General features: G+C 49.5%; 1 protein-coding gene across 7 annotated transcripts in view; it reads left to right on the plus strand.

Moving 5' to 3' along the window:
* Positions 1-13126, plus strand: part of BCORL1 (BCL6 corepressor like 1) — a 63843-nt gene that overhangs the window by 32703 nt on the left and 18014 nt on the right. For 6 of the 7 annotated variants that reach the window (XM_042973784.1, XM_042973783.1, XM_042973786.1 and 3 more), the window contains 5 exons: positions 420-585; positions 1684-1764; positions 3723-4112; positions 8084-8307; positions 12501-12722. In XM_042973784.1, coding sequence (XP_042829718.1) covers positions 420-585; positions 1684-1764; positions 3723-4112; positions 8084-8307; positions 12501-12722 — 1083 coding nt within the window. The remainder of the gene's footprint in view (positions 1-419; positions 586-1683; positions 1765-3722; positions 4113-8083; positions 8308-12500; positions 12723-13126) is intronic. The other variant, XM_042973789.1, reaches the window with a different exon arrangement.

Genomic DNA, 13126 nt, shown 5'->3' on the forward strand with positions numbered 1-13126 from the left:
TTTTCAGTTGTTGGTAATAGTACCATTCGCATTGAAGTTATTTGACCAATGTAGTCAGTCACCCATCTTGCCGAAGAGGCATTTTTGTTTTCTGCCCGTCTCTATTGCCATTTGGATGGACCTCACTTTTTTGCACCTTTCAAACTGACTTCAGGTGTTAATCCTGCTTATGAATGCAGGCTCTGTAGACCTGTAAATACGATGGGGTGTGGATATCTATGGGGATTAGCTAGGGCACTGGATTCAGTCCAGAAAAGCCTCTGTAGCCCACTGTGGAAGGCAGCAGGCGGCCCCTTCCCCTGGCCCCCACCTGGGCAGCTCATGTCCATGTGTCCAACGGGGCACAGGACTTCCCATTGGGAAAGCTTTCTTAAGAAGCGAAACTGACCTCAGACCTGACTCTCTCTGCCTTTCCACAGTGCCGGAAGCCGCCTAGTGACCCCCAGGAACCCACCAAGAAGAGCCCCAGGGGGGCTTCAGATTCAGGAAAAGAGCACAATAGAGTCAGGGTAAAGCACAAGCACCGGAAGCCAACAAAGCCGGATTCCCAGTCTCCAGGAAAACGAACCGATGGCCATGAGGAAGGTAGGCTCAACAGGTCCTGGCCCCCTGGGCTGAGCTGCAGAGGGCTCCCTGGGGCAGGTCGGTGGTGGGTGGGGGGGAGGTGGCGGATGGCTCTGGACTGCCCGGGAAAGTCCAGGGAAAGACTCCCTTGCTATGGAAGGGTGATGTAGTTTACGCCTCTGAAATCAGAGGCAAGGGCGAAGGGAAAAGGGGCTTGTTCTATTCCCCCTGGTGACTAGAATAAGGTACACTCTGAGGACCAAAGAAGTTGGTTTTCAGACAAACGTCAGTCATACAATAGAGTAGCCAACCCATTACTCTGCAACAGGTCTAGGCTTAGAGAAGAAATGGAGTTCATGAAGATTGAGACCGAAACAGCTGGAGGGAGGTTCATTACACCTTTTTCTCTACCTTTGGCATATTTGAAAACTCCCATTATACAAATTTTAAAATTAATACCTAGCTAGCTAGCCAGAAGGGTTTATGGAAATCTTAAACCCTTTACTTAGGGACACACAGGATGTTTGGAGTATGGAAGCAGGTACTTGACTTGTACGCTCTGCCACTTCTAGTTTCTTGGTGCCCTCATGAGAGAGAGCTGCCCAAGTAGTGCCACGGGCAGTAGCATGTTTCCATGGCCTTGCCTGTCTGACATGACCGCCTCTTCCTAGTCTGTTCTTCTATAGGAGTGTTCCTTTGTCCACTGTTCCCTGCTCCCATCTTCCTGCCTCGCTCAGTCCTTTAAGATCCATTGAGGTTGCCCTTCTCTGGCACCTGCTCCAGCTCACTATAACTTCGTGGAGGTGCAGCAGCCCCGTAGTCATGCAGGCAGGCAGACCTTCAACTTTCTGGCATGCTGGCAAATCGATTCTGTACACAGCCTTTTTTGGTGTCAGCAAAAATGACCCAACTCCCAGTTTTCAGAAACCACTGGGAACTGCTCCTTCTCTAAGAGATGTACATAGGTGATAGCATAAGGGGAGCTGACAAATGTGACCAGGAAAAACACACGACCCCCCCACCTTGATTTTTCATCTGAGCCCCTCAGGGGTGCTTTCAGTACTTTGACTCTGATTGTGATATTTCTGCCTTCTTCCCTGAAACCACACATCACTCCAGGTTCCTTGGAGAAGAAAGCAAAGAGCAGTTTCCGTGACTTCATCCCCGTTGTTCTGAGCACACGGACGCGCAGTCAGTCTGGTGAGTGAGTCTGAAGCCGTGGCCCATATTGGCATTTCTCTGCAAAAAGAGGTAGAAATCTGGTGGAGTGATTTCACCACTGGCCCAGGTGGAGAGTTGGGAATTTGGTTCACTGTGCTAAGATGCCCTGCTCCTTGCAGGGACAAGAAAGCCCAGGGTGGGGAGGGGGAGCGTTGCCCACGATTTTAGGACCGTTTGCTTAGCTTTTCCAAATGGGATTTGACATCTCTGTTGGCGGCCGATGATGGAAAGAGGAAAGGCATGTGTTGCTCAGGAAGACTGACCCACTCCATGCTTGGGCCTCTCATGATTATTGGAGCCAGTCTCAGGCACGGACATAGAACCTTTGGGCTTATTGCCCTATGCGACAGGCGTCAACAAAATTGGAAATGGTCATTGAGTTATCAGGGCCGGTAGAATCACATTTGGTCCCTGAATTTGTATTCAGCGTCTAAAAGAAGATAGCTGTTTCTAACTACCACTGTTGTCTGCTAGCCTCCATGTTGGTTCGTAGCCCTGGAAGTGGTTGCCCCGGTTCACCCATATTTCCATGCAAAGTGTATAGAATGGGAAAGCAGGGCACAGTGTAAACTCATCTATCTGACATTCTATTAACTGGCACTCAGCACATGGAGAACGCAGTGATAATTGGGGCTCATAATGACGGCCTGGAGGCCTCGCAAAATCCTGAAGTGTCTTCTGAATCATCAAAGAGTGATTACATTATGCCCAGTCCCGTTTTACTGTTAAACACATTGTACTGTATTTGATTCTTTGGAAATTGGTGATCTCTGTGTGATCTCTATGGTGATTCTGTATTAACCAGAATATTAGATTAACCAGAACACTTCGTTCCCTGCCTGGTCTGTATATGGAAAGTTTGCTGGATATTTGCTGTCTTTGAGCAGTCTGACTGACTTGAAGCTTTGGTTAAGGGCTGCTTTCTTTGCCTCAAACCATTTCTTTCTTCTGCTCACCTCGCTTGTGTTTGGGGATTGTCGAGTTAATAGCAAGTCTTTGGGAGAAAGATGATGGTGTCTCAGCTGTTTCTGAAGAAGATCGTCAGATCTGCTGTTGTGCTAAAACCAGGCCAATTTAGGGTTATACTTTTGTTAGTAAAGTTGAAGGGAGGAGTGGGGATGAAAATGGCCTCTCACCAAGAGGGTGGGGTGGGGGAGGGCAGGAAAGGTACCCTCATGCTGGGGTGGTCAGTGATGAGCCTGCTCAGTGGTGAGGAACAGCTGCAGTGGGGAGGGGGGGCAGGGAGAGAGCTCCACCCCTGGACTCTTGGCCACTCAATAGGAGGTGGGGTCAATGTAAGGGAAGAGAGCCTGGCTGAGGAGTATCTGGGCGGGACTAACCCAGGCTGTGTCACAGGAAAGGAACTCCTTGCTTTGCTTTTCCTGAGACTCTTCTTTTGTGATGATTCTGCTTATCCAGGGTGGCTCTGTCAGAGAGATTGGTGGTCACATAGCGGGCAGGGGCGGGGATGCCATGCCGATCTGCCCTCCCTTACCCGCCACTGAACCCTAATTTCCCAAAGGGCAGGGACCTGTGGCCCCCTCCTGGTCCTCACCTAATGCTTGGTGCCTTGTAAGCACGAAGTAAGAGTTTGTGCAATGAATTAAAGTCACAGCAACATGGATGAGGAAGGGCGTGTGTTTTGGATACTCGATATTTGTGTGGTATGTTGGACTCTGTAAAGTGCTTATGGGTGAATTATCTCATTTGAGCCTCAAAACAGTCCTTTGAGGCCAGTAAGGCAAAGAACAGTGTCCCCGTTTTATAGAGAAGGAAACAGAAGTGAAAGAACTTTCCCAGAGCACACAGCTAATAACTGGCAGAGACTGAACTTGAACCCAGACCTTCAAGCTTCTAATCCAGGGCACTTGCTTCGACACCATACTCTTTGTCCTTTGAAGAGGTACCTGACCGTCCTCTGTACATCCCGTCCACAGGAAGCATCTGTAGCTCCTTTGCTGGTATGGCAGACAGTGACATGGGAAGCCAGGAGGTCTTCCCCACAGAGGAGGAAGAAGATGTGACCCCTACCCCAGCTAAGCGTCGAAAGGTGAGAAAGACCCAACGGGACACCCAGTATCGCAGCCACCATGCCCAGGACAAGACTCTCCTGAGCCAGGGCCGCCGGCACCTGTGGCGAGCCCGAGAAATGCCCTGGAGGACAGAGGCTGCCCGGCAAATGTGGGACACCAATGAGGAGGAGGAGGAAGATGAGGAGGAAGGCCTGGTGAAGAGGAAGAAGCGGAGACGACAGAAGAGCCGAAAATATCAGACTGGGGAGTACCTGACAGAGCAAGAAGAAGAGCAGCGGCGAAAAGGGAGAGCAGGTAAGGCTGGCTGGGGGCTGCTGCCCCAGTGAGCTGCTGTCACTCGTCCCCAAACCACAGTGACTTTGGCTTCTGGGGACCCTCGGGCATCCTGGGTGTTCCCACATCTGCATTCTCTTCGCCAGCCAAAAGCCTCTGCACCCCTAGAAACCTGGTGCTATGAGCTCCAGCTGCCAGAGGGGGTCACTCAACTCCAGTCCCCAGGTTTTGGCTTGGAGTTGAGATTGAATGAGTTTGGACTGACCTGCAGGTGAGCAGAGGGCATGAAGGCCCGAGCCCTCCAATTTCGTGTAAAAGTCTGAACCTGTGGGCAAGGCCACAGTGGCATCCTTGGCATGGGACAAGTTGAACCAGGGAGTTCCCGATTGGCTTGAGGGAGCTGGGTCTTGGGAGGCTGGGTTCTCCCTCCTAGAATCCTGGGTTCAAGAAGAAAGAGGCATTCATTGGCTGCCTTTCCTGGGATACCTTCAGCCCCTTCACTAAAAAGAAGTACAAAGTTTCCTCAACTTAACAGAAGAACTTCAAGTAGAAGCGGGCACAACATTGCTTTCTCAATTAAAGCTACAAAGGTTATTAAGAGGCAGAGTGAAGCTTTGAGGTGACCTGAGGTGGCATCATTTTTGTTGGACCTGAGTTGGAAAAGCAGGCAGCCCAAGGAGAAAACCAGGCTCTCGTTGGCTACGTCACATGCTATAATATGTAATCATGGACTGTCACCAAGGCTAATATCAGTATGTTCTGCTAAGTACTGTTCCGGCCTATTTCTTTTTTCTTTTTTTTTTTTTTTTTTGCAGGGGTTATGGGTGGGGGGGGGGTAGGCCCATTTCTGTAGTGGATTTCCAGATGAGCAAGAAGCATATCTCTGGGTTCCATAAGAACATGTCTGTCTCTCACTGTCTTTCTCTGACTTCTGCCCTTGAAGCAACAACTGATTGTCTCTGATAAGGTATTTATCCTGAGCCGCTGGGAAACATCTACAGTCTCCCTGTTAGTGAACACTGAATACCTGCATTGTGATGGGCAGTAGATTCTGGGTTTACTGTAATGCAAAGGAGGCCAGCAGTCATTTCCGGCTCTGTTTAAGGAGAGATATATACGGTACCATCCCTACACTTCAGAGAGCAATTGAGCTAATTTTCCTCAACTATGTGAGAGAGTGGTGATAATTTTCCCCTTTTCTTGCTGGAGCCATAAGGGATTGGTCAAGAAAGAGGTGTCACACCGTTGGTCTCAGCTGCTTGTGTTAGGATGAAGAAGAGCTTTTGTATCACCCAGTCTTCTCTGAGAGCTGGTTTCCTAGAAGATTGGGTGCTTCTTATGGAACCTACTTGCTTTGGAATCAGAAGGACCTTCGAGGTGATCTGGTCCCATTTTCCACTCAAAGCAGAGATTTCTCTAGCACTGTTGACAATAGCCCTTACTTAAACACCTCTGGGAGTATGAAGAACACCACTTAGCAATGCATCTTATTTGATTTGGGGGCAGCTTTAGTTTTTGGAAAGTAGGTCATTCTCCCTCCATGCATGTGTCTAAGGGTGTTGAATTGAGGCTCTTGGCTTTGGCATATGGTTTGGTTACCTTCCTCCAGATCCAATGGTGACCTCTTCAGGAAGGGATTGCCTGGCAAATGTCTCTCTTCTCTGGAAAGCTCTGATCTCTCCTATTACTACCTTTCAGGTTGACATCAGAGAGTCAGGCAGAGGCCAAACTAGACAGGTCCCCTTACTTTTGTCTGAGTCTGATGACCTTCCCTTTTGTTCTGGACTTGGGTATCTCCCATCTTGACCTTCAGAGGAGATAGGAAGAGCCACTTCCACTCACACACCTGCTACTGCTACTTCCATTCTCCGTTTCTTTCCTGCTACTGTGAATTTCTTGCCCCACTACAACTGAATAAACTCCAGAGCCCTCCCTGCCCTGGGTAAATGGGTTAAGGGGCTGCTGCTTTTCCTGTGGCAGTAAATGCTATAATATGGCTTCCCCATGTTTTTTGAGGTCCTCCCTCATCAGGCACCATTCTCTTCCTTCCTCTTTTGCCTCAGCCCAGGCTTGTGGCATCAAAAGCCCTGGTTTAGGATGTTCTGGTTGGAATTGCCATTAGAAGCCATCTAACACCACAGTTCTTGGACAGGTGTGGGGACCCACTGGTGGGTCGGGGCTAGTTGGGAGAAAGGGGTAGTATGATAGCTGGCCTTCTAAGAGCTGTGCATCATCTATAGCCAATTCCTCATGCTCTAGCGATGGCCCCCACATCTGGATTTGCCCTTGATAATGTCACATGTGAAAGCACATGCCAGGGTCAAGGGAGACGAGTTAAGAACTCTTGGATCTTGCTCAACCCCCTTGTTTCACAAATTGGAGAAACTGAGGCTGCAGCTATTCATTTCCCAGATGTACTGATCTTTTGTCATGTACTGGGCATGGCGGACAGTCCTGTGGGGGAAATAAAGAACACATGGGCATGGCCCTCCCTAAAGAGCTTGCACTGAAATAATATGATAAGGACGCCTCACTCTTTATAATGCCTTTTAAAGGGGTTTTGCCTATGTTACTTCATTTAATTCTCCCACCAGCCCTCTGATGTGGAATATATTTTCTCTATTTTATGGACATAGAAACTGAGGCTCTGGGAGGTTGTGACTTGCCTCCAGCCAATTACACAGCTAGTGGTCAAGCCACATAACACTAATATTAGTTAAGAGGTAAGGGTAGACCCAATTGATACCCCCTGTACATGGGCATTAGGACAGACCTATAGGGTGAGGCTGTTTTCAATGAAGTTCCCAGTGCCTCTCAGGGATCGGTGCTCTGGATCTGGAAAGAGCTGTCAAAATCACAACCACACTTAAAAAAATTTTTTTTTAACATTTATTCATTTTTTGAGAGGCAGAGTGAGATACAGAGTATGAGCAGGGATGGGGCAGAGAGAAAGGGAGACACAGAATCTGAAGCAGCCTCCAAGCTCTGAGCTGTCAGCACAGAACCCGATGCAGGGCTTGAACTCACAAACTGTGAGATCATGACCTGAGCTTAAGTCGAATGCCCAGTTGACTGAGCCACCCAGGTGCCCCACACTTTTTTTTTTAAATGTGTATTCATCTTTGAAAGAGAGGGAAAAAGGCTGAGTGGGGGAGGGTCAGAGAGAGAGAGACAGAGGATCTGAAGCGGGCTCTGCGCTGAGACCAGAAAGCTCGATGTGGGGCTCGAACTCATGAACCGCAAGATTATGGCCTGAGCAGAAGTCAGATGCTTGACTGATTGAGCTACCCAGGTGCCCCACAACACTTTTTGAAGCTAGAAAGTACTTTATTTAGTGAGCTGTGGCTAGAATTAGAGATGCCGCCCAGGGTATTCCAGTGACTTGATTTCCAGCCAGGGAAGACAGCAGGTTTCTGCAACTGCCCACCAGCTAAGTAGGCCCATGGCACCTTCTGGTTTCAGGGAGTTTCTGTGGCTTTGATCTTTGTGTCCTCAGAGGGTGACCAATCAGGCCATCAGGTGGGTGAGCTGAAGCTATGAAGGGAGACGGCTCCATTTACTCCCTACCCGGGTGTGCTTCATAGTAGCTTAAGCAGAGCTGCTAAATTTGCTTTCATACTGGAATGGAGAAGGAGACAAAGAGGATGGGGGAGAAGCTGAAAAGAAAGTTGTAATTTGCTCTGGGCTATGGGGGAAATCCTTTTAAAATTACCCTCATAGTGAGTACAGCCAGATGGGCCGCCCCCTACTGGCAGGGCTAGGAGTCATCACCTGCTTGGAGAGGGGAGTCTTCGATGTTGAAGTGTGGTGTCCATTTGAGAAGCATTTAGTGGAATCATCAGCACCACACTATCAGATACTGGTAGCTGATAGTTATACAACTTTGCACTGAGATTCTAACCCCCAAAGCCTCTGATTCATCTTAGAGGAAGGCATTGCTTTTATGTGTTCCATTTCCCTGACATCCATTCTTTCCTGTTTCTTGCTTTCAGATTTAAAGGCCCGTAAGCAGAAGACTTCCTCCCAAAGTTCGGAGCACCGCCTCAGAAACAGGAACCTTCTCTTGCCCAGCAAAGCCCAGGGGATCTCGGATTCACCAAATGGTTTCCTCCCGAATAACCTGGAGGAGCCAGCCTGCCTTGAGAATTCAGAAAAGCCATCAGGAAAACGAAAGTGCAAAACCAAGCACATGGCGAATGTCTCAGAAGAGGCAAAGGTGCGTTGGCAGCGAGGGGAGTTGGGGTGAGGGGAGCAGGCTAAGGCAGCAGACTTTCCACAGGCTCCTTGATGAATGGTCCTCTGAGTGAGTGAGTGGATGGAAAGGACCAAATTAACCCATATTTATTCCAGTATTTTGAGCTAGTCCTAGAAGAATTGGGGGTTGCATTTGAAAAATGGGAACTAGGGGCTCAGTTGGTTAAGTGTCCAACTTCAGTTCAGGTCATGATCTCACGGTTGGTGGGTTTGAGCCCCGCGTCGGGCTCCGTGCTGTCGGCTCAGAGCCTGGAGCCTGCTTCGGATTCTGTGTCTCCCCCTCTCTCCATGTCTCTCTCTCTCTCTCTCTCTCTCTCTCTCTCAAAAATAAATAAACATTAAAAAAAAGAAAAATGGGAACTAAAGTTACAGCTAACAATAAGAGACTGCAAATTCTCAGGTTTGGCTCATGATGGCTTTTCTTCAACAATCCTTGGATCTCCTTTGAGTTAAGGAAGAGTTGAAGAATATGGCAGGATGTTAGCCTGAATAGCTTGTTAATATCCAATCAAGAAGCTTTTGTCTGGGCTTAACTCACTTGAAACCAATCAGAGAGCTTTCTGAATCAATCAAGGTAGAAAACAACTCGTAGAAGCAAGAATGTTGATATCTAGACAAAGGTTGCTTGAGGGTTGGGCTGAAGGAGCTCTAGCTGCCCTTCCCCACACCCAACTCCCCAGTTTGTTTGCTTCTTGGGCACTCACCAATCAGTAGCCGGGCCAGCATTCTAGAACCCCTGTTCATAGTTGACATTTTTTTTTGATCTGATGTTCACAGCATTGGTTTTGAGTTCCACATTGTACCATTCGAAAAAAAATCACGTGGTCCTCGGTCCTCGGTGAGCTTTACATTTGAGAGAAGTGAAGGTCCAGGTTCAAATGTATACCCATAATATGTATTTGTCATTGGCAACCAAAAAAAGGGTCTTATTGGGCTTGTTTGGTGGTTGTGACTTTAACAACTCTTTCCAGCTCCATTCAGGGATCCCTGAGTGGCACTGACAGAAGGCGGGAGACCCAGGGGCTCATCTTCCCCTCCTTTCCCTTTCCCTCTCCCTCTCCTGGAATCTGGTTCCAGCTCAGACAAGGTACTCAAGCCTATTTCCTCATCTTTAAATTGGAGATGATACTCCATGTCCTTTCCATCTCACAAGGGTGCTTGGGGGAACAAAGGAGGCAACTGATGTAAAAGGCTTTGATGACCGTAAAGTGCTCTTTGAGGTTGGTATACATCCTCAAGCTTCAGGTCGAGGCAGGGATAAGAGGACAGAGGCACGGATTGGCAAGGTAGCAGTGACCATTCCCTCAGACCCCCAGAGGGGGCGGGGTAGGGGAAGGAATAAAGAAGTCTGGTCTGTGCTGAGTGCTATTCACGTGGTCGTCCTTAATTCCCACAGCAGCTATTAGAGGTAGGCACTGTTGTCTTCATCTTATGGTGAGGACACTAAGGCTCAGGAAGGTTAAAGGCCTTTCAGGAGGTTACTCAGTGGTCATGAGTGACAAAGTTGGGATGTGAAGCAGGCCTGACTGCCGCGGCTCTTTCCATATGCCTCCACACTGTGAATGGGTGGCTTCGGTCTGTACCCAGGAGACACCGGGGGAGGGGGTGGCCAGGCAGGGACACACTGCAACCCTGAGCAGCTCTGGTGAAAAGTGGGCATCCCCTTCCTCTTCCCTGCTCCTCCCCAGACACTCAGATGGCCCTGTCCCACACAAAGGTGACCAGCCGTCTGACGTTCAGCAGCACATGCAGTGTCCCTCCCAGAGAGGTTTTGCCCCTTCACAGGGCCTCTCTTTCTCCCTCCCGCCTTTCTTTCTCTCCCAGTCACCACCACCTGCTCTGATTACCCCCATGGCATGGTGCTTTGTAGTGAGAAGCAAGGCAGGGGGAGGGCAGAGGATGTGCCTGCAACACTAAAGCTGGGGTATTGGCCAAAGGCTTCTTCCCACAGGAGCTCCAAGCCAGGGAGGGGGAGGGGGCCCCCATTTGTTCTTGCTCCTCCCCCCCTCAGGCAGCCTCCCTTGTCTCTGGCAGCTCTTGCCCCCAGAAGGAGAGTCACCCTTTGGCTCCTGGCTTGGCTTAGCAAAAACCTAGGCACTTTACCCAGAATCCTTCAGTATTGCTGTTACATACCTCTACCCTCGTGGCCGTAGAGCAACACTCTCCACTCATAGCCAGTGCCTTCCTGCTAGTGACTGTACCTCTCTGCCCTTTTAGGATAGGGATGGATAGCAGCTCTGGTTGTTCTCAGGATTTACCGGAGGAAACAAATGCCCTGGGCTCTGGTCTTTTCCCTGCTGCCATTCCTTTCCTGGCTTCAGGATTTTCTAGGCAACTTTTCTGCGTGCCCAGGGCCCTGCGCATAGCTGGCTTGAATCTAGTCAACAAATGTCTGTTGTGATGATGTGTCCAGCCCTGACTTAAGTGCTGTAAGGAACAAAAGAGAAGATGACAATATGAACCCTGCCACCAAGCAACTTAAAACCTAGCAAGGGAGGCCAGACTTGTCCATGAAACAGTGGAAGGAGGTTAAAAGTCAAGCATTAGGCACCAGATTATTTGTTTCAGGCTGGGTGTTCTGGGTGTGCAGAGAAAGAAAGTTAGAGTAATGTAGAATGTTTTAGAAGACATAGAATTTCAGTGAGACCTTGATAATGCTCTGAGGGATTTGGCTAAGTGGTATGTATTAGTTATCTCTGGTGGTGTAACAGATTACCCTAAAACTTTGTAGCTCAACACAACAATAAATGTCCCACAGCTTCTGGGGGTCAGGAATTCATAAGCAGCTTAGCTGGGCCTGGCTTGGGGTCTCCCACAAGGTTGTAGTCAAGGTGTCAGCCAGGGATCCATTACCCTGAAGGCTTGACTGGGGCTGGAGGGTCTACTTCCAGGGTCACCCCCTCACACGGCTGGCAAATTGATGCTGGTTGTTGGCAGAAGGCCTCCTTTCCTTGCCCCATGGGCTTCTCCAAAGGACTGCTTGAGTGTCCTCATGACACGGTGGCTGCTTTCCCCCAGAACAAGTGATCCAAAAGAGAGCAAGGCTGAAGCCACATTGTCTTTTAGGAAGTAGCCTTGGAAGTTACACACCATCATCTGCAATCTCCTATTGGCTACATAGAACAGCCCTGTCCGATGCAGGAGGGGGCTACGTATGAGCACAAACATCAGGAGGGATCATCAGGGGCCATCTTAGAATCTGATGAGGGCAAAGTCTGCCCTTTGGTTGCCCAGTGAGTCATATCCCTCTCACATGCAAGGTGTACCCATGTCTCCCAAGGCCCCCCAAAGTCTTGTCCAAATATGACATCAGCTCCCAGTTAAAGTGTTTTTAAAATTTATTTATTTTGAGAGATAGAGAGCAGGGGAGGGGCAGGGAGACAGAGAGAGACAATTCTGAGCAGGTTCCACGTGGTCAGCAAAGAGCCCAATGTGGGGCTCAATCTCATGAACTGTGAGATCATGACCTGAGCTGAGATCAAGAGCCAGACGCTGAACCGACTAGCCACCCAGGCATCCCAGCATCAGCTCCCAGTTTAGAATCTCATCATCCAACTTAGGTTCAGGTGCAAATGAGGCTCCATGGGTCTGGTTCCTGAGTACAGTTCCTTGAACACATTTCCTCCCCATGTGAAGACCCCACAAGGGAAAAAGGGAGGCTCAGAGAGGTTGGGCCTTCACGCAGGTCTTGGCACTAGTAGGTGGCAGAGCCAAAACCCAGGTCTGTTTCACTCTTACGCCCGAGTGCTTTCCACCACCCAGGCTGGGCATGAATGTGATCTTGGGACTTGGTATGGAGGAAGGTGGAAAGAGGCTGGGGAAGGTTTGAAGGCAGGTTTTGGCAATAAGAGTGAAGGCCTTGGCCATTGTGCTTGCTCAGTCAAAGAAGTCTCCACTTCTCTTTACTCTCAGTTTGCTTCTGCTTATTTGGAAGTAGGACTTGTAAAAACCTCAACAAAGGGGGCTTGAGGCAGGTAAAGAAGGCATGCAGAGTGCTTGATGGAAGCTGGGATATATCCCCTCAATCTCTGATTTCTGAGCCCTTGGTCAATCATTGGTTTATGTGGTTAAGTATTTGAGCCCCTCAGCATCTGCACACTGGGTAGGAACTGGTGGGAGCCTGTGCTGATCCGGGACTGCATCTCTGGTTTCCAGGGCAAAGGTCGTTGGAGCCAGCAGAAGACGCGATCTCCCAAATCTCCCACCCCAGTGAAACCCACCGAACCATGCACACCCTCTAAGTCCCGAAGTGCCGGCCCAGAGGAGGCCTCTGAGTCACCTACAGCCCGGCAGATCCCCCCAGAGGCACGTCGGCTCATAGTGAACAAGAATGCAGGCGAGACCCTCCTGCAGCGGGCAGCACGTCTTGGCTATAAGGTAGGGAGCTCCCCGGCAGCAGGATGCCACTGCCTGAGCATCTGTGAAGAAGCTTCTTCCCATTGGCTCTTCTGTGGCCTGGGCAGGGATTTGTTCGGGGTTTCAACTTTGACTGGACTCCTTCTACTGCCCAGATGGCCTCTGGGGCCAGCTAGCATGGTGTGTGGGAATGAAAGCTCATTTGAATATCAATTGGGAATGAAAATAATTGAAATGGTAACACAATATTGATAATCCAACACATTCCTAGGCCAGAAACGGGATTTTGATGTCTTGAATTTCCCTTTGTGCTGGCTCCCCCACTCAGAGAGAAACAGGGGTGATCATTGCTCACTCTTCATATTCTCCCTCGGCCCCCACTTTGGCTCCCAGTAGTGGAGAAGGCAGTAGTGTATGGGGGGGCA

The sequence above is a fragment of the Panthera tigris genome, chromosome X (genome assembly GCF_018350195.1).
Source record: "Panthera tigris isolate Pti1 chromosome X, P.tigris_Pti1_mat1.1, whole genome shotgun sequence".
In the NCBI taxonomy this organism is placed as follows: Eukaryota; Metazoa; Chordata; class Mammalia; order Carnivora; family Felidae; genus Panthera; species Panthera tigris.